This window comes from Giraffa tippelskirchi, chromosome 5 (assembly GCF_054371585.1).
Source record: "Giraffa tippelskirchi isolate mGirTip1 chromosome 5, T2T-mGirTip1v1.2.pri, whole genome shotgun sequence".
NCBI lineage: Eukaryota > Metazoa > Chordata > Mammalia > Artiodactyla > Giraffidae > Giraffa > Giraffa tippelskirchi.
In genome coordinates this window covers 126,629,885-126,655,907 of record NC_137279.1, presented here as the reverse complement: position 1 = coordinate 126,655,907, position 26,023 = coordinate 126,629,885, and the positions used below count along the sequence as shown (strand labels likewise).

Here is a 26,023-nt window from a genome sequence, read left to right as displayed (position 1 = left end):
TCACGGCAGGACGAGGTGCCAGGCAAAAAGGGCAAAGTCACTCAGTGCAGGGCAAATGCGCTGCCCACCACCACCCACACAAATTGCTCACAAAGAGTCCTCAGGTGATCTCGCAGTACAATAATTTATGTATTCTTGCCTGGAGAATTCCATGGACAGAGGAACCTGGCAGGCTACAGTCCATAGGGTCACAAAGAGTCAGACATGACTGAGAAATTAACACTCACCCAACAGTGACACTCTGTCGGCAGGAACGTCGGGCAAGAAAGTTGAGACACACACGCCCCCATTTGAAGGAGTCACGCTACTTTGTTTCATTATAATACCATTTTTCTGTAAAATAGGAGGCTATTGAAGTAAATAGAGATGTCAAGTCATACAGGAGACAGCAATCTACCTTCTCCCACGCTCCAGGTGCTGTTGTAAGCTCTGTGACGTGACAGCTATGCTCTCTGGCAGCCAACATTGACCGACATCTCCAGAAGCTCTCGGCCAGGAGCCCCCCGGATGCCTCATCCAGCCCTGTGTGTGGCTCACCCAGCTGCGACCCTGTCTCCTGTCATGTTACTTGAAAACCTCTTTGACCCAGAGTAGTTGATCAAATGTGCAGAAGCGAAGAGTGTGCTCGACCTGCCACACACATATGTATGTGTGTATACACGTCTACAGATAAGCAGAGGGCTGTATATTCAAGGTCTGGGGCACCTTGAGTTGCTTTCAGTGAAAACATTAGAGGAGAAGAATGTTCAGCAGGTAATTTGGTATTTGGGGGGAGCCCTGTAAGTCTGACCAACAACTTCATGAAGGGCAGCAGGTCCGACAGGTCCTGATTGAGGGAACAGACAGCCCAGGAGGCTCTCCTCACAGGAAGTTTGTTGTGTGTGGCGAGCCGGTTCGGCTGGGCCTCCCAGTTCCAAACATCATGTGCTCTAGTCTGTGTGTTCACCGTACGGACAAGGGGAACCTGTGCCTGGGACCAATGAAGCCATCAGCATGTATTTGTTGAATAAATAATTCCCATTAGGCATGTTATTGACACTTAAAAAAGTTAAACTTCAGTTATCTAGAACTGTCATTCACCAATCCAGAATTATCCTTTTCTATTTCACACAATAGAGATGATACCTTATCACTGTCATGCCAGACCCATTCACTTTTTAAAAATGGGTTATCGGTTTTTATTGAGAAATAATTGACATACAACACTGCGTAAGTTTAAGGTGTGCAACATGCTAATTTGATTCATTTATATATTGCAGTATGATTACATTAGCTAACAACTCTCTCGAGTCACAAAATTATTTCTTTTAAGAGGTAAGAATATTTAAGACCTAGTCTCTTAGCAACTTTGGGATATACAATACATTATCATTGCCTATAATCACCATGCTGTGCATTAGATCCCCAGAATTTATTCATCTTCTAGTTGCAAGTTCCAGACCTATTTAAGTGTGATTGGCTTGTGAAAGATGAGCCACACATGGGGAAACAGAAAACAACAGAGTTGCCCTTTCATTTTGTTTTTCCAATACCCAACAGACAAATTAAAACCACATATCACTCAAGTACTACAGAAATTAAGCTAAGTTAATACGATTCCAACACTAGTCTGTCGAAAATCATAATCTAGGTCAGAGCTATATTTTTTATCTCCCTAAAACAATATTGAGGACTCAGGTATATATACATAGGCTATGCCATGCAATATGTGGGATCTTAGTTCCCCAACCAGGGACTGAATCTGTACTTCTTACACTGGAAGTGCAAAGTCATAACCACTGGACCACCAGGGAAGTCCCAGGAAATTGTTTTAAAGACATACTCTGTGCCATACCTCTGAAGATTTTTAATTTAGTGGGTCTGGGTGGGCCCAGGAACTCCTCATTTGTTTAACAAACATCCCAGGAGATTCTGTTCTGGGAACCACTGGAGATGATACAGCAATGCCACCCGGGTTGAGTGCCAAACAGTGATCCCCAAGTCAGTTGGCTAATTCATGGAATAGCACAGGTACACTCTCTTCATTTGTTATAAAATAACAGAAGTCTGTTTCACATTTCATTGTTAACCTCAGCTTTTCAAAATTACATAACACTAGATGGAGGTTGGGGCTTCCCTAGTAGCTAAGATGGTAAAGCCTCCACCTGCAATGCAGGAGACCCGGGTTCAATCCCTGGGTCAGGAAGATCCCCCTGAAGAAGGAAATGGCAACTCACTCCAGTATTCTTGCCTGGAGAATTCCATGGACAGAGGAGCCTGGCAGGCTACAGTACATGGGATCACAAAGAGTCGGAAACGAGTGAACGACTAACACACACATGGAGGTTACTGAAACTGTCTTGAGCCAAGATATATGGTAGGCATACAGTGACAATTTTTCAAATTAGCCACTGTTACCACCATTTTAAAGATGAGGAAACAGGTTTACAGAAGATAAGAAGTTTACCCAAGATAACATAGTAAATGTCCAAGCTGGGTTTCAAACTCTCAAGTCTGTCCAACCCCAAAGAAAAAGTTATTGCAGACAACTAAATAATGCATCATTTTTGATTCTTTGGTAAGAACTCATGTCCACTGATTTTGAATATTCTTTACAGGTGATTCATTCATTCCAGATTCATAGGTTCATAACATACTAAATGTCTTCCATTCTAAGAAAATATTAAGATCTAATAAGAAGCAACATCATTTGAATAACAGTTTTTAGGGGCATAAAACTCTACAGTAAATCCATACATTGAGTGTAAGATGCCTCACAATTTTGGAAATGTGAAAATGCAAAACTAAATAACAATGAGGAAGAGAGCGTAATATCTGTGGGGGAAAAACATACTACAATTTACGGCTAGTTTACTATGCAGCCTCTGGCTTACAGTGCCACCTGCTGTAAGAAAGTGGCAACTGCATAGGCCCTCAATGTGGACACTGGTCTGAGGGTTATAATCTCTTAATATCACCTCGTTTCTAACAGTGAGTGCCAATATCAGATAAAATACGTGGCTGTGGAACAAAGATGAAAATAAGAATAAAAATAAATTTTTAAAGGAGGAAAACTAAAGAGAATGGAAAGAAAAAAGGAAACCAAAGTAGGGAGGCAGTGCCACATCACCAATCATTGTGTCATTAGCATCTCTTTTCTTATGCATCAGGTATTTTGCATGTTGTATCTCCAATCTATTTGATTTATGACCTTACACAGCCTTGCCTTTTTCTTTTTTCATTCTTTTCAAAGAACAAGCTTTGTTTTTATTGACCATCTCTATTACATTTTCATTTCTACTTCACTTATTTCTGCTCATCTCTGTCATTTGCTTCCTTCTACTTACTTTGGGTTCTTACTTTCCACACCTCTGCCATGTAATTTTAAATTACAGAATTCCATAGCTGGAAGGAGACAAGACCTGGCCCTCCCCTCTCATTTTATAAAGAGGCCCAGAGGGAAAGGGCATTTGCCTAAAATCCTCCAGCTGGGGACAGAGCTTCCACCCTCTCCATTCACGGCTTCTCTTCTCACACCACCACTCTCCTTCCTTTTCTCTCTCTCCCATACCTCTCCCTCAGCCCAGAAGAGAAAAAGATAAGATTTTTGGATTGATAAAATTCAGAAGAAATAGATAAATATCCTCCTCAAAAGAGTTGCATCTAAGAACTTAAAAATCAGAGCACATTTGTGTTGGTGGATTTCCTGTTGTTATAACACAGCACGTTTAGTTCAAAGGGTGTGTGCGTGCTCAGTCGTGTCTGACCCTTTCCAACCCCATGGACTATAGCTCCCCAGGGTCCTCTGTCCATGGAAATTTTCAGGCAAGAATACTGGAGTAGGTTACCATTTCCTTCTCCAGGGGATCTTCCTGACCCAGGGGTTGAACCCGAGTCTCCTACAGCTCCTGCATTGGCAGATGGATTCTTTACCACTGAGCCACCAGGGAAGCCCAATACAAAGGGAGGGTTACCTATTGAATAAGAAGACAGAAATGTCACAAGCAATCAAGTACAGCACAATTTTATAAAACAAAATTCAATCTGCCTTCTAGAAGTTTATGCTTGTATTTATAAAAATTCTGATACTTATATCAGATATTTGGAAAGAAGCAAAAATTGATGGTATCTTAATGAATTGGGTATCAGTGTCAAAATGCAAAGGTAGTCTTACATTCCAGGTTAAACAGATGAGCACTTCTAGCCATAAAATGTATTGAATTGTGTGTAAAAAGCACTGGTCCTTTATGGTTAAAAGAGAGCTGGGGTTTTACTTCTGGGCTCCTGTCCTGCCACCCCTGGGACTTCAGAAGCCCTGGTGGCCTTGAGGGCCAGTTATCTTCCTCCTTCTGCCAGGATCTTGGATAAGAAAGACTCTGAGGTTAGTCATTTACATCTAGTAAGGAGATATTGCTCAAGTGCCCTCTCTAGGGCTATTTGTATTTGAAGTTCTCCTTCAGTGTGAGTTTTCTTGTCTAAGAAATATGAGGTAGCTTTGATCAAGGAGGTAGGTATGGGGGACAAGGGCTTTCCAGGTGCTCAGAAATAATTCCATCCAAGACCCTAAATATTTCAACACAAGTTTGCCATGTCCTCCAAAAAATGTGTAGTCCCCAACAGCACTTCCCAAAGTATCATTAGAGTTGTTAACACACACACACACATGCACAGTGTGGTCTAGTCTCTAATATACTGGTGCACAGTGTGACGCTCAGAGAGGGATATAGAGAAGAATACTTCTAAAACATATTCAACCATGAGACATCTTCTTCAAGTAGCATCTGGAGGTCTGTAATGAGTTAAATAATGTCACCACTTCTCCCAAAATAAAGATGACTCTACCTGGAACCTCAGAATGTGACTTTACTTGGAATAAAGATAATTACGGTATGAATCTTGAGATAAGATCATCCTGAATTGATTAGGGTGGGCCCTGAATCCAATGATGAGTGTCCTGTCAAGAGACAGAAAAAAAGACACATGGCAACCCAGAAAATAAGGCCATGTGAACACGGAGGCAGAGATTGGAAAGACACAGCCACAAGCCAAGGGCCACTGAAGTCCAGAAGCTGAAAGGAAGGGCTCTCCCCTTCCAGGGCCTTTGGAGTGAGTATGGCCTAGCCCATACCTCGACTTCAGGCTTCTAGCCTCCAGAACTGTGAGAAAATAAACTTCTGTTGTTTTAAGCCACCAAATGTGTGGTAATTTATTGCAGCAGCCCTGGGGAAGTAACACAAGGCCTAACATCCATAAACTTCCTTCTGCTCAGTCTCCAGCCCCATCAAAGAACCATTCTGAAGGCTTTCTGACGGTATTGCCATTAGAACTCATTATTCACTGTAAGCCAGAAAAAGAAGAAAATGGTTTCTGAAGACATGCGTGGACATAAAAGGCTTTGGCCAGAGGTGTCCTAGAGACAGGAACAACTGCTTGTTAAGGGAAAGTAGGAAGTGTCTCAAAGTCATTCGTGGGAAGGCTCTGCCCTGCACAAAAGCAGAAAGCTAGGAGGAGAGAGATCTGATTAATATACAAATAACATTATAATCGGACTAAGTGAAAGTGTTGGGACAAAGGAAAGTCAACAAATGAGAGCAGTCAGCCCCCAGCAGCACAAGCATTTTATCTTCAACAACATTTGAGAACTCTGGAATCTGACCCTTCTGTTCTTTCATATTACAGTCAGAAAGTCTATGCTGAAATTGACTGTTATGAAGAACCAGCCTCAATTATAAAACCAAGCATGAAAAAAAAATTATTATGAGTGAAAAAAGTTCCAAACATATCATATACCACCATTTTTTTTTTAACATCCTCTAAAAAGCAAACTAAATTATATTAAGGAACAGGGCAATTTGAGGTGAATAGGCTCAAACAAGAGACTGATAAAATTCAGAGAACCAGTTACCTCTAAGATTGAAGGTTTGGTGGGGGTTGTGTTCAAGGAGGAACAGCACAGTAATACTCTAGCTCTGAGATTGGCTGGTGGGCTTAGAGTGTTCATGTTAACATGCATTATAACTCATACATGTGACATATATAATGTATGTGTTATATACAATTTTATTATGCAATATTGATACATTCAAAAGAATATATTAACCTAAAATACATGGGCTTCCTGGTGGCTCAGATGGTAAAGAATCTGCCTGCAATGTGGGAGACCTGGGTTCGATCCCTGGGTTGGGAAGATCCCCTAGAGAAGGGAATGGCAACCCACTCCAGTATTCTTGTTTGGAGAATTCCATGAACAGAGGAGCCTGGTGGTCTACAGTCCATAGTGTTGCAAAGAGTCAGACACGACTGAGTGACTAACACACACAAAATACATATAGCCTTTTATAAGAAAAAAAATTAGTCTAACTGAAAGCCCCTCAGGTCTTGAGGACACCTGTGTTCCAAAGACCACATTTAGGGGGACACCTGGTGGCTGTACTGTCTCTGTGTCTCACTTCCCCATAAGAGTTTTCTCACTTGATTCTTGCTGTCTCAACCAAGCCTGGCCACAAGATTGTCACTCTTGTTCCCAGCTCTTTGGAGATACAAGAATAAAACAAGCCTCTCTTCCTTCTAGTCCTCTGTGCACAGCCAGGTAGGGGAGCATTCTCTAAAGGCTGTCCTATAAAGTGAGGGTGAATGGGAATGACATAACCATAGCAGGACAAGCAACAACTTTGGTGCAGCAAGCCCACCCCAACACTGTCTGCCCTTAGAGTCACCACACCCTCTCTGCTTCCCTCCTTCTCTGGCTCACACCCCTCCTTCAGTCATGCTGCACTGCTTAGGGTTGTCTGTGCAGGTCCATGCAACCAGGCCTCTGTCGCTGCTGTGTTCTCTGCCTAGAATGCCCTCCTCACCTTTCCCCACCTCGCCATATCTTATTCATCCTTTGCCTCTCCACGCAGGCAGCCTTTCTCAGGAAGGCTTCAGGTAACGTCAACTGGGTAAAGAACCCTTATGACCTGTCTCATGTCTCATCATCAACCCCAAGTGAGCATGACCTTGAAGGGGCAAATCTTCCTGCTTGGTGTCTGCGCACCTGGAGTTGACCAAGTCCTGGTACAAAGCAAACGCTCAGTCAATCCTTGTTGAAAGGATATGTGCTAAAATTAGTCAAGATCCCAGAGACCAGATTTCTGTGCAAAGATCTCAAGGAGAAAAGAAAGACTTTTCTGAGCCTCCAACTATTTTATCCTGAAATTACTTCAATCCAGCTCCAAAGGGCTGGGACTCCTTTGCACACATACCTTTCTTGGCTCCCTTCCCCCACCCCCTTCCCTGTCCCCCTGGCCAAATGGCCTTTTGCAACCCCCTTATCTAATAAAGGCATCTCGAGTGATTCCCAGACAAACGAAGAAACCAAAGTTCAAACCCAAGACCACCTGTATCCATCTTATTTCTGCCTTCTAATCTGAGGGATGAGTCTTCACAACTGATAGGAGAGGCAAGATGAAGAACGATCTGGACCCTCAAGCCTGAGTTGATGGTCATGGTCCCTCTGGAGCCTCTATTAACTGTCTCTTTAAGTGAAGTGAAGTGAAAAGTCGCTCAGTTGTGTCTGACTCTTTGAGACTCCATGGACTACACAGTCCATGGAATTCTCTAGGCCAGAATACTGGAGTGGGTAGCCTCTCCCTTTTCCAGGGGATTGTCCCAACCCAGGGATCGAACCCAGGTCTCCAGCACTGCAGGCCTCTCTAAGGTGAGCCCTAAATCCCGGAAAAGAAATTTCGTTATCATATCACAGTATTTTAACAATAGGGCGTCAGGCTATGGTTTAAAGCATGAGCTTTAAACCACAGGAGCTGGTGAGGAAAAGGAGCTGGTGAGGAGAGGGAGGAAGCTTGAGAAAGAGGAATGAAGGGTGGGAAACCAGCCTTTCCCCAGTGCTGGCCCCCAAGCACAGGATCAGTAAGACACACCAGCTGAAGCTTAGCTCAAGCCTTAGTCTGTACCTGGAGACCTGACCCAAAGGGTAAAGGTCAGACACCTGAAAGTAAAGCAGGCTACTTGAGGGCTTCCAGTTGCATCTCTGGCTGACTGGGCAAGGAGCAAGAGCCCAGCATCTGTGGAGAGCAGCTAGAAGTTCAGGAAGGTGCCAAAGCCTTTGATAAGGAGTAGAATATCAGGAAAGACAATCATGAGACACCTAGGATTAGATGGTTGAAGAGGCAGCGTGAGGGAGGGGTTAAATAGATTCACACAGAAGAGGAGAAAATGCTATGACCGAAGTGCTACAGAAAAACTAGGAGTCCGGATGGAGTCGAAGAGGAAATTGAGGGGGAGGGGAACCATGAGAGCTGGCACCTTGGCTATGCTAATAGGTTGTGTCTGGAGATTCAACCATCCTAAAGGTCCAGCAGGGGATGTTGCTCCTGAGGAATGGATAGGGTCAGGCTGAGCCTCAGGTTGAGCAGTATGGAGTAAAAATGGAGAGAAGGCAAGTATGTTCAAAAACAGGTACATGCATATAGTATGTGTTAGAAGCTTCCTAACTGGAGACTAGGATGTGGCATGTGTTGTTTTCTGTGTGTGTGCACGTGTGTGCATGTGTGTGTGTGTGTCAGTGTATAACATATAAAAGTAGAGAAAATAATGAACCTCCATCCATGGAGACTTGCCCCCCCCAACTTCTGCACAACTGACGGTCAATCATCTTTCCCCCACACCTCCACCCACTGCCCTCTGCCCTGAATTTTTAGAAGCAAATCCCAGATATTGTATCATTTTGTAAAAGTTTCAGTATGTAAATCTAAGAGATAAGGACTTTCCTTTTTTTATATAATTTTATTTATTTATTTCTTTTGGTTGCGCTGGGTCTTCCTTGCCACATGTGGGCTTTTCTCTAGTTGTGGCGGGTGGGGGCTACTCTCTAGTTGCTGTGCACGGGCTTCTCACTGGGGCGGCTTCTCTTGTTGCAGAGCACAGGCTCAACAGTTGTGGCAAAAGGGCTTAGTTGCTCCACCGTATATGCGATGTGCCTGGACCAGGGATCAAACCCCATATCTCTTGCACAGGCAGGTGGATCCTTTACCACTAAACCACCAGGGAAGCCCAGGACTTTCCTTTGTTAAAACTTAACCCCATGACAAACCCACAGCAAACATTATCCTCAACGGTGAAAAACTGAAAGCATTTCCCCTAAAGTCAGGAACAAGGCAAGGGTGCCCACTTTCACCACTACTGTTCAACATAGTTTTGGAAGTTTTGGCCACAGCAATCAGAGCTGAAAAAGAAATAAAAGGAATACAGATAGGAAAAGAAGAAGTAAAACTCTCACTGTTTGCAGATGACATGATCCTCTACATAGAAAACCCTAAAGATTCTACCAGAAAATTACTAGAGCTAATCAATGAATATAGTAAAGTTGCAGGATATAAAATTAACACACAGAAATCCCTTGCATTCCTATACACCAATAATGAGAAAACAGAAAGAGAAATTAAGGAAACAATACCATTCACCATTGCAACAAAAAGAATAAAATACTTAGGAATATATCTACCTAAAGAAACAAAAGACTTATATATAGAAAACTATAAAACACTGATGAAAGAAATCAAAGAGGACATAAACAGATGCAGAAATATACCATGTTCATGGATTGGAAGAATTAATATAGTGAAAATGAGTATACTACCCAAAGCAATCTATAGATTCAATGCAATCCCTATCAAGCTACCAATGGTATTTTTCACAGAACTAGAACAAATCATTTCACAATTTGTATGGAAATATAGGAAAGCTCGAATAGCCAAAGCAATCTTGAGAAAGAAGAATGGAACTGGAGGAATCAACCTGGCTGACTTCAGGCTCTACTACAAAGCCACAGTCATCAAGACAGGATGGTACTGGCACAAAGATAGAAATATAGATCAATGGAGCAAAATAGAAAGCCCAGAGATAAATCCACGCACCTATGGACACCTTATCTTCGACAAAGGAAGCAAGAATATACAATGGAGAAAAGACAATCTCTTTAACAAGTGGTGCTGGGAAAACTGGTCAACCACTTGTAAAAGAATGAAACTAGAACACTTTCTAACACCATACACAAAAATAAACTCAAAATGGATTAAAGATCTAAACATAAGACCAGAAACTATAAAACTCCTAGAGGAAAACATAGGCAAAACACTCTCCGACATAAATCACAGCAGGATCCTCCATGACCCACCTCCCAGAATATTGGAAATAAAAAATAAACAAATGGGACCTAATTAAAATTAAAAGCTTTTGCACAACAAAGGAAACTATAAGCAAGGTGAAAAGAGAGCCTTCGGAATGGGAGAAAATAATAGCAAACGAAGCAACAGACAAACAATTAATCTCAAAAATATACAAGCAACTCCTGCAGCTGAATTCCAGAAAAATAAACGACCCAATCAAAAAATGGGCCAAAGAACTAAACAGACATTTCTCAAAAGAAGACATACAGATGGCTAACAAACACATGAAAAGATGCTCAACATCACTCATTATTAGAGAAACACAAATCAAAACCACAATGAGGTATCATTTCACGCCCGTCAGAATGGCTGCTATCCAAAAGTCTACAAGCAATAAATGCTGGAGAGGGTGTGGAGAAAAGGGAACCCTCTTACACTGTTGGTGGGAATGCAAACTAGTACAGCCACTATGGAGAACAGTGTGGAGATTCCTTAAAAAACTGGGAATAGAACTGCCATATGACCCAGCAATCCCACTGCTGGGCATACACACCGAGGAAACCAGAATTGAAAGAGACACGTGTACCCCAATGTTCATCGCAGCACTGTTTACAATAGCCAGGACATGGAAGCAACCTAGATGTCCATCAGCAGACGAATGGATAAGGAAGCTGTGGTACATATACACAATAGAATATTACTCAGCCATTAAAAAGAATACATTTGATTCAGTTCTATTGAGATGGATGAAACTGGAGCCCATTATACAGAGTGAAGTAAGCCAGAAAGAAAAACACCAATACAGTATACTAATGCATACATATGGAATTTGAAAGATGGTAACGATAACCCTATATGCGAGACAGAATAAGAGACACAGATGCATAGAACAGTCTTACAGACTCTGAGGGAGAAGGTGAGGGTGGGACATTCTGAGAGAATAGCATTGAAACATGTATATTATCATATGTGAAACAGAACACCATTCCATGTTCGATGCATGAGACAAATGCTCAGGGCTGGGGCAATGGGATGACCCAGAGGGATGGGATGGGGAGGGAGGTGGGAGAGGGTTTCAGGATGGGGAACACATGTAAACCTAGGGCTGATTCATGTCAATGTATGGCAAAAACCACTACAATATTGTAAAGTAATTAGCCCCCAACTAAAATAAATAAATTTATTAAAAAATAGAAATAAAAAAATAAAACTTAACCCCAATGACACCATCGACATCATCAGATCCCCAAATTTCTTAACAGAAACAAAAGTTACCAAATATCCAATCAGGATTCACATTTCCCAGATGGTCCTCCAACTGGGTGTCTTTCCTTTTATTTTTCCAGTTAGTTTAATCTGGGTCTAAATAATGTCCATACATCATTAGTTAAAATAGCCCCCAAATCTCTTTTAATTTACAGGTTTTCCTTCCCTGTCTTTTTCTGAAAATTTTTTTGCTGCTGCTGCTATTGTTGTTAAAACACTAGGTCGTGTGTATGCAGGAGGTCCCATTCTTGGTTTTGCTGATGGTATCCCTGTGGGGTCATTTGACTTGTTTTCTCTGTTCCCTATATTTCTTATGCATTGATAGATTCATGCAAACTCCTCTGGCACAACTCTTTCACAGGTGGCAGTGTGTTCTTCACTGAGAGGAGGCTGATGTCGGGTTGTCCCTTTTTTGTTTGGGAAAACTGTGAGGTCCTAAATTCTATCATTCCTTTGGCACTTAAAAGCCAGAGTACTTCTATAAAGAGAAACCTCCTTCATCCGTTACATGATTACCCTGATGAATGGTTCAGGTAGAAGAGACAGGATATGTGCTTGATTCTTTTCTTTTATTTACCAGTTTTGGATAATGAGTTAGTTCCCTAGAATCTTCTAAAGGCAATCAATGAGGCTTTATTTTTGTTGAGTATTACTGTGAATTTATGAATATGAATATACTTGATGTATTTTAAGGATAGGATATTTATAAGATCTTTAGGGTCTGGTATAAGACGGGCCTTTCAATACAGGCAGCCTGATTAGATTGGCAGGTTTGTCATTTAACAGTTGAGGATGGGTGGACCCAGCAAGGGGCAGGCTTGAAGTGAGCCATGAACGGCACAGTCATGTGATCACCCAGTTGACTGATGTATAGTTCTGAGGAGAAGCTGTAATTCTGATGAGAATTACTTGAGTAGTCAATCTATTGCTCCAATAAGTGGATTTTTAAGAAATTCCTAAAACAATAAAAATATTTGGCTTGAGACTTGCCCTTTAACTCTGAGGTTTATTTCCTTCTTTCTGCCTTGAAATTTATTCCCATTGTCTTCAAATATTTCTTCCTCTCTGTTTTTATATCATTCCCTTTCTGTTCTGTTCTGGATATTAATTAGAAATTTTAAAAATAGCTGCCTTATTTGCTGGCAAGCTGCTGAAACTACTCTTTCCAATCACTGATTCCGCTTCAGCTGCATCTAGTCTATGGCTTGTCCATGTTATTGATAAATATTCATTCTATTATCATATTCTTCATGTTTAATGTTTCTATTCATTTTAGTTTCATGATTTTTTCCTGACCTATATTGCTATTGTCGTTCCTCACTTTCTTAAATATATTTATCATGCTTATTTAAAAATCTTGGTCCATCAGTTTTAATTATTCCATTTCAGATGGCATACATTGTTCAACTGTTGTCGTTATATGGTAGTTGTACTCCTCACAGGTCTAGTTATTTGGCCTGTGAATTCATGTTCTCTTGGAATTTCAGCTACTCTGATAAACATGCATCCGGAAGGCCCAGTGACTTAGGGGTGGGAGGTCGGTGATGAGGCCAGAACCAAAGTCTCAGGCACAGGAGAGCCACCGTGTATCCCTCCCACTCTCTGACTACACCAGATCATTCCGCGGCCAGGTTTCTACCCTCAGGGAGAAGCAGGGCTGAAAAGAAACAGTAGCCTGGCAGGCCTAGGTGTGTGGGTGGGGAGGAGAGAGTGAAACGGGGGTAGGGGGTCCACCGTCAGTTTTTCAATGTCTCACCCCAATAGCACTTTTGTGTTAGTCAGCTATTCCCAGGGAGGACTCCCCACCAGTGGCTTCTGAGTTGTTCCCATTTCAGCTGTGAAGAGCGATCAGTGGGACAGAGCAGTGAAAGCAGAACCTGAAGTCTGGTTCATCCCACCTAACTTTGTGGCGTCTCCTCCTGCCACACCTTCTACATGTTCACAGATTAAGGCAATCTTTAGATTCCTCAGCCTTTTTATTTCTGTTTTACTTCCTGGAACCTGCGGTTCCTCCAGCTGCTTTAGTTTCTCCACCGTCGTAGGAGAGCAGCTCCGGGCCGCATCCTGGTGTTAAGAGAACCACCTTGACAACCCCTGAGTCTCGGGGTTCAGCTCTCGTAGCTCTACAGTTTGCTGGCTCTGTGTCCCCGAGCAAGTTACATGGCTACTGCCCGTGCCTCGGTTTGCCTCGTCTGTAGATTGAGGCAATGGTAGTTTCTGCCTGGTTGATTCTTTAATAATGCCTTTGAAAGCAGTTAGAACAGAACCCAGTGCAGGGAAAGGGCACTCACCTTTTAGCTATATAGATGTAATTCAGCATTCCACCGTGGCCCGCCCTCTGCAATGGTTTCCTGAGACTGTCTATTTCCTGCTCTCTGCTTGGCCGCACGCTAATTAGGCCCCTGCGGGGGCGCGCGCAGGGTCGTGGCGGGGCCAGCGGGGACCTCACGCTTCAGCGGGCTACGCGGGCAAGTCCCGAGTCGCACCGCGCTGTGGTTTAGGCGAGCGGCCAAGAGCCCCGGCCTCTGGGGAGGTGCGGGGGAACTGGCGCCGACCTCCGGGGGCACTCGAGCGGCCCGAGGTGCGCGCGAGGGCCGGGGGCCTCTCAGGACGGCGCACAGGGCAAAGTCCGTGGCGCTCGGAGGCTGCCGCGGGGCGGCGCTGCGCTCCTTCTCGCCGGTCGGCCGCCGGGCCCCGAGCCGGCCCGCAGCGGGCTCAGCGAGGGCTCCCAGTGCGCGGCCCCCGGCGCGAAGAGCAAGATGCAGTGCCTCGGAGCGGAGCACCTGGTAAGGCCCGCACCTGGCCCCAGGGGAGGGGTCGCGCGCGGGGAAGGCTCGGGCCCCTGCACACACCTGCCCCGCGGAGACGCTTCCGCCTCCCGGGATCCCGCGGATCGACCTCCCGCCCCTGCGCCGCCGCGTCCCGGGGGCACCTGGCGGGGAGGACCTCGGACCCACTCGGCTGCCGAGGCGGAGGCGCGGGAGAGGCTGGCCTCCGGGCACCAACTTGGGGCCGCCTCTAGGTGCGCCTCCAGCTAAGGACTCGGCGGCTGGAACTTCTCAGCCGCTCCGCATACGGCAGTTGTTTCAAAGGCTTCGTGAACGCTTCAGGCGGCCACGTTTAAAAAAAAAAATTACTTTAAACAGTCTTCGAGTAAGTTTGGGCTCATTTTCTAGGTTGGGACCTAAATATATGATTAACCTCTTTTCCTAAACACTCGTCCTTCTTTTTCTGGAAGGATTCCGCAGAAAGAACCCCCAGGCAAAGACAGTGGCGACCTCAGATTTATAGGAAATGCACAGATACGGCATGGTTGTTCCTGTTCTTTCTCTTCTGGACTGGTTTGGTAAGTGTGGGTGCCTGGCAGGGAAGAGACCAGAGTGTGGTGTGTGTGTGTGTCCCGAAATAGCTGTGCCCCAAATGTATATCGCGTCCCTGGGCGGGGGTGAAGTGAGGTGGGGGTGAGGGTTCCAGGTGGTACCAGCTAACAGGCCGCGGCTAGAGACGTTTGCCACAGAGCAAATAGCAGTTCTCGGAAGTGCCAGTCAGGTATCTCTTAACCTTCTAGGCTCAGTAAATTGGACAGGCTGGCTTATTACCATGGGCCACTTTCTAACACAAGACGTCATTAGGAAATGAGAACCACCGTCTGCAGTGGGATTAGGCCTCTTAGTACCAGCCCACTGAGAGGGAAGTTCTTTTACTATCTGGTCTCAGTCCCCCGAATAAAATGTTCCTCTCACAAAAGGGATATCCAAGTAAGCCTAGAAATAAATTCCTCTTACTTTAGCTGAGTTTAACATGCTCTTGGAATGTTGCGTTTAGCAGCTAATAGATAAACAAGCCTTTGCTATAAACCCTCTAGTTGGATAGGTAATGAAGTGTTTGCCCACTCTAGTTTCCAGGTGTGTGTGATTGCTGGTAGACCTTCCATTTTAGTCCTGGAATAGTCTCTTGAAAGCTGAACCTTGATGCTTTCATAACTTATTTTAGAGTTTTAGGTAACAGCAGAAAAAGGCTCACTCGAGTTCTTTAACGATCATGTTCATGAAATCATCCATTTCAGATGGACGCATGCTGTTTCTTCATGGTAAATGATTATAAAGCCTGACAGTGGCTACCACATAATTACTTTTGTTGAAAAGAGTTAAATTTGAATAAACCCTAAAATATGAACCTCTTTCCAAACTAGAAAGACATTTACTCACTTGATTTACCGACTGGTTTCACACAGATAGGTGAATAACAGGCACAGTGGAAGGTTGGACCTTAAAGGCATAATCGAATGTTCTGTGTTGCCTCTATAATGACCCTTGGAGGTCTTCTCTAGGAGTTGGGAAAAACTGTACCTATAACACCTCCTCCTAAACTTTCCACAGATGCTGGTGTTTCTCTCTGGGTCTGCTGTTGTATAACTGCAGGAAGCAGCTGTTCTGCCAGTTCCCGGCTGCTTTGAACTTGGGCTGTTAATGATCTTCCCTAGCCTCTTCACAGCTCAAACCCAGTGCCTAACTACCAAACCTTCAGCCAGCAGTTGTCTGGGGAAAGGATTTATAGATGGCCCATCACAGCCCAAAGAACTAAGAACCATCAGAGAGGTGGCACAAAGCTGGAAATGGCTTCAAATTTACATATATAAATCTGAAAACTTCAATGTGCCCATGTTCTCTTTACTATATTAAATTTGAGTAATGATAGTTCTTCCTTAGGTGACTAGCTTTTGTATCTTTTGCAATATTTTTTTAACCACAGCCAACAGGGTAAGGATGTTTTTTCTGCCCCTGCTGTTCAGCTTTCTGGTCTTTATTATGACATCATGACCAGGGACAAGGTATATGCTGGATGGAATTATTGATGGTGCTGTCCTGAGCCGGGGCTGAACAAAGGAGGTTTGGGGTGAGGGATCAGAATTATGAACCGGGACAGTCTATTGCAAACAGAAAGAGTACCAGCCTTTCTTTATATGTGCATAGACAGAACAGAACCTGCTCAATTCTGGACCATCTCTGCCTGTGCTACCTGCCCACTGTCCTCTCCCACCTTGCCTTTTCTTACTCATCTTTCAAGACTCCTTTTGCCATATCTTCCCACAATTGACTGTAACCTCCTTGATAGCTCCACTGTAACTAGTATACCCACCTACTGTTTGGAACTGCAATTGTGTGTTTGAAGTTGAAAGAAAATTTTAATGGTTTAAGGTGGTAGTATGAGAGGGACTCAGGATTATCCAAATTTCCCTCCAGCCACCGGTCCCTCCCACCAAAAAAAAACCCTTCCCCTCCTGGGCAGGAGCTCCCCTTTAAGCTCTCCATAAGCTCCCCTTTATTATTAGATCTCTGCTGATATGGACAGAAGACCAGGACCCCTTTCCTCCCTCTAAGTCTGAAACTAGTCAGAATCTGACCACACTCCAAAAAGAAGAGCAGGAAGGGGACCAGCTGGGGACTGGGTCAGCTGACGGTGCCAGCCGCAGGGGCACACACCCACCCCCAACCCGAAGCCTGAGAGTAAAGGGTGAGGAAATCTGTCTACCTGCACAGGTGATCCACTCATCCTGGAGTCTGACCTCAAGATTGAGGAGGTGCTGGTAGAGTAGGAGTAGCAGAGAGCCTCCGCCCCTTGGAGGTCAGAAGTTTATCAGCCCTGAGCCCTGCCTGTCTTCTAGGCTGAGTTCCTTGGGGGCTTGATTTTGTTTCCATATCCCTTAGTAGGCACTTTAAGACTGTTATTTTGATTCCTGAATTAGTAATGAATGTAAAGTATCTGAAACATAATTGACTTTGAGAATATGTAATTTTGGAACAGCTGGTACCAAAGTTATTTTTTCCAAATATTGAATCATATTTTCCGTATTACACATTGAGAAATTTATGATACTAAGCTTGTGTTATGGGAAGATACAGACTCAATCTGAGTAGAGGGCCCATCAATGCATATTAAGGGAATAGTCACTTGAGCTGAAATTTTAAATATTCCACAATTCATTATGAAATTGGACAAAAGAGACTTACAGATGGCATAATGTTCTTGTCCAGCAAAATTCCTGAGATTCCTTATGTATTTTAAGCACTTATTCCAAAGCACCATTTTCTCACTTGTTACAGACAGTGTTTTGGTATTTTTCAACTGTGTTGCTTCTACCCCTGAGGATCAGAGTCCCGTAAACACAAGACAAAAATAAAAGTGGAAGAGGCAGTAGGAGGAGAGAGAGGTGGCAGGGAGGAAAGGTGGATGGATGGATAGAACCTCAGGAAAAGAAGCAGAGCCCCAGTGCCTTAGATAAAACAAGGGACAAAAGTTTGAGTTATCCTGGTGATCTTAGGCAAAAAGAAAATGACAGACTCTTGGGGAAGAAGAGGAGAAAGCAGAGAGGAATCTGCTTCAGAGTTTTAGAATAGTGTCCCTCCGTAACCTGTTAAAGCAAGTGCTAGAGAAGCAGCACCCTTATCAGCAGTCCTCAACCTTATGGGCACCAGAGACTGGTTTCATGGAAGACAGTTTTTCCACGGACGGTGACGGGAGATGGTTAGGGGATGATGCAAGCGTATTATATTTATTGTGCACCTTATTTCTCTTATTATTACATCAGCCCCACCTCAGATCATCAGACATTAGATCACAGAGGTTGAGGACCCCTAATTGATCTGACTTGCTGGTGTCACAGCTGAAAGAGGGAAATGCTTTGGTGCTGGGGAGATTTGATTTTACCAGGTTCCATTTTATATCAGCATTCAAGGATGTGGGGGGCTGATTTCCAGCCCTTTGGCCAGGCTCTCACGTGCCACTTGGGTTTTGCCAGGTGTTCATCATGGGCTACTCAGTGGCGGCTGGAGCCACAGGAAGACTCCTCTTCGGCTACGACAGCTTTGGGAATGTGTGTGGCAAGAAGAACTCCCCAGTAGAAGGGGCTCCTCTTTCAGGGCAGGATATGACTCAAAAAAAGTAAGTGTTGAAGTAAATCCTCAAACTACAGAGGGGCTTGATTTTACAACTTTGTATAAATTAGTCATTTTGAGCCTGGAAACTGTTTTCCCGCTCAAAATTCTATCAACCCAACTCATAAAAGGAAATTTTGTTGTGGTAGTGAGGACACAGGTTTTAGTACCAGCCAGTCCCAAGTTCAAATTCAATCCTTGCTGCTTTTCAGCTGTGTGACGTCGAGCAGGGTACTTAACTTCTCTGAGCCAAATCTTCATCTTTTTAAACAAAGCTAGTGGAGGTGATGGAATTCGAGTTGAGCTATTTCAAATCCTAAATGATGATGGTGTGAAAGTGCTGCACTCAATATGCAAACAAATTTTGAAAACTCAGCAGTGGCCACAGGACTGGAAAAGGTCAGTTTTCATTGCAATCCCAAAGAAAGGCAATGCCAAAGAATGTTCAAACTACTGCACAATTACACTCATCTCACACACTAGTAAAGTAATGCTCAAAATTCTCCAAGCCAGGCTTCAGCAATACGTGAACTGTGAACTTCCAGATGTTCAAGCTGGTTTTAGAAAAGGCAGAGGAATCAGAGATCAAATTGCCAACATCCTCTGGATCATTGAAAAAGCAAGAGAGTTCCAGAAAAACATCTATTTCTGCTTTATTGACTATGCCAAAGCCTTTGACTGTGTGGATCACAATAAACTGTGGAAAATTCTGAAAGAGATGGAAATACCAGACCATCTGTCTCTTGAGAAACCTGTATGCAGGTCAGGAAGCAACAGTGAGAACTGGACATGGCACAACAGACTAGTTCCAAATAGGAAAAGGAGTACCTCAAGGCTGTATATTGTCACCCTGCTTATTTAACTTATATGCAGAGCATGTCATGAGAAACGCTGGGCTGGAAGAAGCACAAGCTGGAATCAAGATTGCTGGGAGAAATATCAATAACCTCAGATATGCAGATGACACCACCTTTATGGCAGAAAGTGAAGAGGAATTAAAGAGCCTCTTAATGAAAGTGAAAGAGGAGAGTGAAAAAGTTGGCTTAAAGCTCAACATTCAGAAAACTAAGATCATGGCATCCGGTCCCATCACTTCATGGAAAATAGATGGGCAAACTGTGGAAACAGTGGCAGACTTTATTTTTTGGGGCTCCAAAAATCACTGCAGGTGGTGACTGCAGCCATGAAATTGAAAGATGCTTACTCCTTGGAAGGAAAGTTATGACCAACCTAGACAGCATGTTAAAAAGCAGAGACATTACCTTTCCAACAAAGGTCCGTCTAGTCAAGGCTACGGTTTTTCCAGTAGTCGTGTATGGATGTGAGAGTTGGACTGTGAAGAAAGCTGAGCGCTGAAGAATTGATGCTTTTGAATTGTGGTGTTGGAGAAGACTCTTGAGAGTCCCTTGGACTGCAAGGAGATCCAACCAGCCTGTCCTAAAGGAGATGAGTCCTGGGTGTTCATTGGAAGGGCTGATGTTGAAGCTGAAACTCCAATACTGTGGCCCCCTCATGTGAAGAGTTGACTCATTGGAAAAGACCCTGATGCTGGGAAGGATTGGGGGCAGGAGGAGAAGGGGATGACAGAGGATGAGATGGCTGGATGGCATCGCCAGTTCAATGGACATGAGCTTGTGTAAACTCTGGGAGTTGGTGATGGACAGGGAGGCCTGGCATGCTGCGATTCATGGGGTCTCAAAGAGTCGGACACGACTGAGTGACTGAACTGAGCTGAAACCAGTTATTATACCTATCTCATAATGTTGTTTTCAGGATCCACTGAGGCACTGCACGAGCTAAGACTTAATAAATGTTAATTGTCACTATTATTATCCATTTTGTGTGTGTGTGTGCTTAGTCATTCAGTCGTGTCTAACTCTTTGCAGCCCCATGAACTGTAACCCGTAAGGCTCCTCTGTCCATGGAGTTTTCCAGGCAAGAATACTGGAGCAGGTTGCCATTTCCTCTTCCAGGGGATCTTCCCAACCCAGGGATTGAACCTGCATCTCTTAAAGTCTGCTGCATTGGAAGGCGGATTCTTTACCGCTGGCACCACCTGGGAAGCATTATTATTTACAGTGCATCAGAATCATGTTACTAACTATACACCAAACACAGTATTGTTTCTATGTGGAAATACCTCAATCCCACCTGGGCATGTTGAGAACCTGTGTCCCACTCCCTCCCCAGCCTATGGCACTGTGGTGCATACTCTTATCCCACCAATTCCAAAAGAGAAACCAAAAGGGAAGAGAAGAGACAGGAATCCCCTGAGGGGTGAGAAATCCCTGGCCATGATTTTCTAAGATGGATAAGGCCTTATAATAACTTCAAGACTTGATAATCAAAAGCAACCCCTAGGAAAGACATCTTAAGGGTATAAGGTCCTGGGTATAAGTTTGGAGTCACCAAATACAAATCTCAGAGCAGGCCTCTTCTATCCCTGAATGTTGCTCTCCAGTAAGGGGCTTTGCATAGCTGGAAATGGATTGCCCCGGGGCCATTTCCCCCTACGCTTGTGGGTGTCAATCACAAAGAACACAGGGAGGAAGAGGCTTCTCAGATACACCTGTGCCTCTCTTTGGACCCTGTATTCATAATGCAGTGCTGGGAAATAGTCATCCTGTTTGAAATGAAAAGTATATATTTTATTATTCTTAGTAGCCAAAAGGTAGAAGCAACCAAGTATCCAGCAGATGAATGAATAGTAAACAAAATGTATATACATATAATGGGATATTATTTAGCCTTTTTAAGGAAAGAAATTCTGACACATGCTACAACACAGATAAATCTTGAGGATATTATGATAAGTAACATAAGTCAGTCACAGATAATACTTTGATTCCACTTATATGAGCTATCTAGAGTAGTCACATTCATAGAGACTGAAAGTAGAATGGTGGTTGCCAGGATTTGGGGATGATGAATTATTATTAAGTGGGTACAGAGTTTCAGTTTTACAAGATGAAAAGATTCTTGTGGGTGGGTGGAAGTCATGGTTGTACAACAATGTGAATGTAGTTCGTGCCTCTGCACACATAAAATCTTTAAGATGGTAAAATTTTATGTGTATTTTACTGAAATTTTTAAAACTTAATAAAATAAGTAGAATAAAGTATATAGTTATCATACATTTTGAAATCTGTTCCCCCATCTCCTGTTATACCACCATGCCCCCCCGCACAACTCCAGTTGAGGGAAAAGAAGCTTCTGGGACCCCTTCTCCGGGTCTTTCTCCTGGAGGACTTGCCTACAGGGCTCTTTACCTGACGTTGCTCTGATCTCAGCAGCCCGGTTAAGTGTAGGGCATGGGTCTGGGAGCTGCCACTGCCAACCCTCACGTGACCTCGTTAATGGCAACAAGCAATTTTGTTCTTGTGCCCAGTGGCTGGGCAGCTGCAGCAGGAAGGGGTCTCAAGTTTCCTGGCTCAAACCGGGAGGCAGGGGGAGGGGTAGGCCTTTAATTCACAGCCTCGGCCGCCTCCTCTCCCCTTCTCACTTCCCTGGGTTGAGCTATTCTCTGAGATATAGTTGAATACACTTTTCTGTGGACTTCAGGAGTCATTCATGCACTGGCCTCACCTAGCAAACCCGGGGCAGTGTTATCCGTCCTTTCTGTTTCTCAGCGACTTCCTCGGAGAACTCCTTAGTGTTACTAACATCCCAGAAAATGCTGAATCTGGAGGAGGGAAGTTTTGTTAACATTTGAATACAGCTTCCAAACTGCACAACTCCATAGATGACCCCAGGTGGGCATAAGACTTGTTAAATTATGCAGGAAGTATTTGATGATGAAAGTTGGCTTTAATTATTCCCATGTTTGACAGCGTGTGGCTATCGTTTAAGTCCCACAATTAAACTCAATGACAGGAAACGCTCTCCGACATTCTCCTGTTTCATCTGCCTCATAGACACGTGTTTTTTATGAATTCCTGCAACCTGGAAGTCAAGGATGTGAAGCTTAGTTCCACCGTTCTCTGTGTGTCCAGTTGTCCTGAAGAGCAGCTTGATACCCTGGAAGAGGTCCAGCTCTTTGCAAACACCAATGGTGAGTACCAAAAGATGGGGTCGCTCTTCCCTCTAAGGCTGGGGATCACGGCAGGGTAACCTGTACAGACATAGATGAGATCACTTGCCTTGCCCCTGCTTCCTCTGCGAAGTGAAAAATTGTCCTTCCTTGTGGGTGCCTCTCCTTGTGTAGAAAGGGCCATAAACATTTTCTCCTGGGCTTAATTGCATTCAGGTTTATCTGGAATTCATCTGAAACCCTAGCTGTTCTCTGCTCACTGCCAGGGTCTGGTCTGCCATAGAAAGCTAGAAAGCGGGAGGAAATAGCAGACATTGAGGGCCTGAAGGCAGGGTCAGATGGAGGTCAGAGAAGTGCACTTGGCACATCCAGTCCTAGAGAGGCACCCACAGGCTTCGGGTTGAATTGCCGACAAGTATGTTCTTTCATTAAAATATTCGGGCTGTGGATAGTTTCACTGACCAGTGGGACAGTTGTACGTTGTTCCAAAAGCACTTATGTAACTTGCTCTGAGCCTGCTTTTCAGATTTATATTTTGAGGATTAAACAAGCAAAGGGAAGTTAGAAGAAATTCGAGGCAGCCCACTGCAAATTTCATCTGCCTGAGAAGTGGGGTGCCAGATTTTTAAAAATTATTTGCAACACTGGGTTAAAAATATCAAGCCTATATAATAAATCATCTTCAAATCATTTTGTTACCAATCATTTTATAACTCTTGAATTTGGCATTTTGGAGAGAGGAAAGGAGAGAGCCTGATTTGATCTCAACTGGATGCTTATTCTTTTTGTCTTTAGGACACCCAGAGACCTCTTTTCTAAATCTGAGTGGTTTATTCTATCTTTTCCCCTGTTGGGTAAAATGACTATGGTTTGTTTACTAGCTTCCCTAGAGAGATAAGTACAATGTAGGGAAATGGTATAGCCTGTGTGTTTTCTGCTTCCAGGGTCCTTCCTGTGTGTTTATAATTTGAATTCCTTTAACTATACTCAAATTTCAAATGCAGACTTGCTGTGCCCCAGGCTACCAGTTCCTCCAAGGTAAGAGCTTTCATACATTTTCCTTATCCATTAACAAAACTTACTGGGTACTTGGTAAGAGTCTGTTACTCTTCAGGGTATCATGGGAAGTGGCTCAAAGAAGATATTCACTGCCTGAAGAGAGCTTATAGTTTACATAAGGCCAGGGATAAACAGGGAGGGGCTGTTTGCAATATGCATATTGGTTTAGGACGATGGATTAGGAACCAGGCTAAATAAGGAGAAAACTCAACAAATGGTAAAAAAAAAACAAACTACATGTAGTCTTCAAATGACAATCCTTGAGCTAACAAAAAGTACTGTGTGAATTATTACCAAATGAATGATTTTTGAAAGTAGTTGATGTGTCTTTTATACTGCAACTATTTATATAAAGTATAAATTGTTTACTTTTGCTTTTTTATTGCAACTGGATATTGTTAGTTTCTTTGGCTCTAGATTTCTCCATAAGAAGCAGGCCTTGGTGGGCAAGTCCAGATGGTCAACACACCTATTTTCTCAGTGAGAATAGAAAACAGGTCCTTCTCAAGAACATCACTCAGCAAACTGCTTTCACTGTCTTATTCATTCCTATCAGCTAGGGCAATACCTGGCACAGAGGAGATCCCCTGTAATTAAATGTCTAAGGGTGAAGCAGAGGTTGCACTGCCATGATTAATGGCTCACGTGGGAGCCGTTGAGAAGGCTGAGGGGGGAAATGCAATTAATAATCACCACCACTATCAGGATGCTGAGGACTTGGGTTTATTTTGCATTACCATTCTTTTGAAAATTACATGTTTACAGTGAATGAGACCTCTGTGCAAAATACCTTCAAGATAATCACAATTTAAGTAGAATCAAGGCCTTATGCCAGCTCCTTAGTATAATGTTCATCAAACTTGTGGTCAGGATTCCCAGTAAGAAATGTATTACATCACAACTCCAGTATACATGTACTGATGTATACATACTGATGTATATGGAAACGGAAATAAAGTCTCACAAAACAAGACTTCTTCCTTACTGTATATGATTCATACTAATAGTTCCTAGTCTGTTTCAGTTTTTTAAAAAGTAATATATTTCACAATCTTCTAATAGCTTGAAAAATGCTGAGATATAGGGAGGGAGGTGGGAGGGGGATTCAGAATGCAGAACACATGTAAACCCATGGCTGATTCATGTCAATGTATGGCAAAAACCACTACAATATTGTAAAGTAATTAGCCCCCAACTAAAATAAATAAAGTTATTAAAAAAAAAATGCTGAGATAGCAGGTGCTAAGAAATATGAGTAGATTTTAACAGAAGAGGGGGAAGAATATAGTTAACCATCCTTGTGTCCTTTTCTAAAATACTTTGTGTTATAAGTAATTAAAAGAGGAGAGAATTATTTCCAGAGAATACCATACTATTTTTCTGTAATAACTTATTTTTTAAATCTGATTTCTTATTAGATGTCATAAACATATCTCAATGAAACGTAACTAAATCCAGAAAAAAACTAAAATATTCCAGTAACTCAAAAGAAAATTATTTAATATGTGGAGAGAAGATTTTTTTTAACTTTATACCTTTTGACCACATCTCCCCTTCCGCCCCCACCCGGTGGCCACTACATTCTGTTCTCTGCTTCTGTGAGATGAACTATTTTAGATTCCACATATAAGTGAGATCATGCAGTATTTGTCTTTTGAGAAGGATTTTTTAAAGAACACTATTTGTAACTGGGCCTGCAGAAGGAATTAAAAGAGAATAGAATATTTAAGGCTGTAGTTTAACCAGAGTTGAATAAACTCTCCTCTTACCATCAGTGGAATGGTTACTATAATTTCCTGGGAGGCTTATATCTTGATATTGATGATAATAGCAAACATCTATTGAGCTCTGATGCTTGCCAGAAAATTATCACGTACTTTTCTAAGCTCTTGACATGTGTTAATTTACTTGGACCTCGTAAAACCTGTGTGTTGTAGATATTTCCATCCCTATTTTACAGCTGAGAAAGCTGTTGCAGAGGCAGGTTAAAGCTGTACAAGTGGAAGAGCTGGCATTCAAACCCAAACAGTGCTCACATTTGTTCCTGTAACTCTAAGCAAACAGGTCTTTGTTGGTTTTATTTTGCCTGGCAAATAGCCTAAAGGGCTCACACCAAGCTGGAGAGGGGATGGCGAGGTTGGTCCTGTACCCTGTGTCCTCGGAACACCATCTTTTCTACATCTCAAGCCAGTCTTAGTCCTTTCTCTCCTTAAATGCAAACCTTTCCAACACTTAACTTTTCAAGTGAAGACAAAACTGCTGATCGACTGGTTTTTCTTGGATGGGGTTAGGGAGACAGAAGTAGCCTTGAGGGCTCCATTTGCTTTTCCTACACAAGCAAGTGGTTGTTTTTAGATGGAAATCATCATATTTTATCATGGAAGAGCAGTGCCAAGAGTAAAAAGCTTGAAAACATGAGAAGTGCGGCCATACGGCCAAAGAACGTTTTCTAAATACTTCTCTTTGACTAAACCAATTGTTTCTTCTTTCTGGGTTGATCATGTGAGGTATAACATACCCTTTTAGAGCAAGACTGAGTATTGAGAAGGTTTGTATACCTAGGAACAAGCTGCTAAGAGCAATGAAAA

General features: G+C 43.1%; 1 protein-coding gene across 14 annotated transcripts in view; it reads left to right on the top strand.

Annotated features, from left to right (window-relative positions):
* The first annotated feature begins 14,089 nt into the window (after positions 1-14,089).
* The window catches only part of SLC44A3 (solute carrier family 44 member 3), an 85,373-nt gene continuing 73,439 nt past the window's right edge, over positions 14,090-26,023 (top strand). For 3 of the 14 annotated variants that reach the window (XM_081486205.1, XM_081486196.1, XM_081486195.1), the window contains exons 1-5: positions 14,090-14,197; positions 14,650-14,757; positions 18,211-18,353; positions 22,261-22,397; positions 23,381-23,414. In XM_081486205.1, coding sequence (XP_081342331.1) covers positions 14,171-14,197; positions 14,650-14,757; positions 18,211-18,353; positions 22,261-22,397; positions 23,381-23,414 — 449 coding nt within the window. In that variant the 5' untranslated portion in view covers positions 14,090-14,170. Of the gene's footprint in view, positions 14,198-14,263; positions 14,565-14,649; positions 14,758-16,273; positions 16,308-16,743; positions 16,952-18,210; positions 18,354-22,260; positions 22,398-23,298; positions 23,415-26,023 lie in introns of those variants that run through there. The other 11 variants (XM_081486194.1, XM_081486200.1, XM_081486193.1 and 8 more) reach the window with 8 other exon arrangements.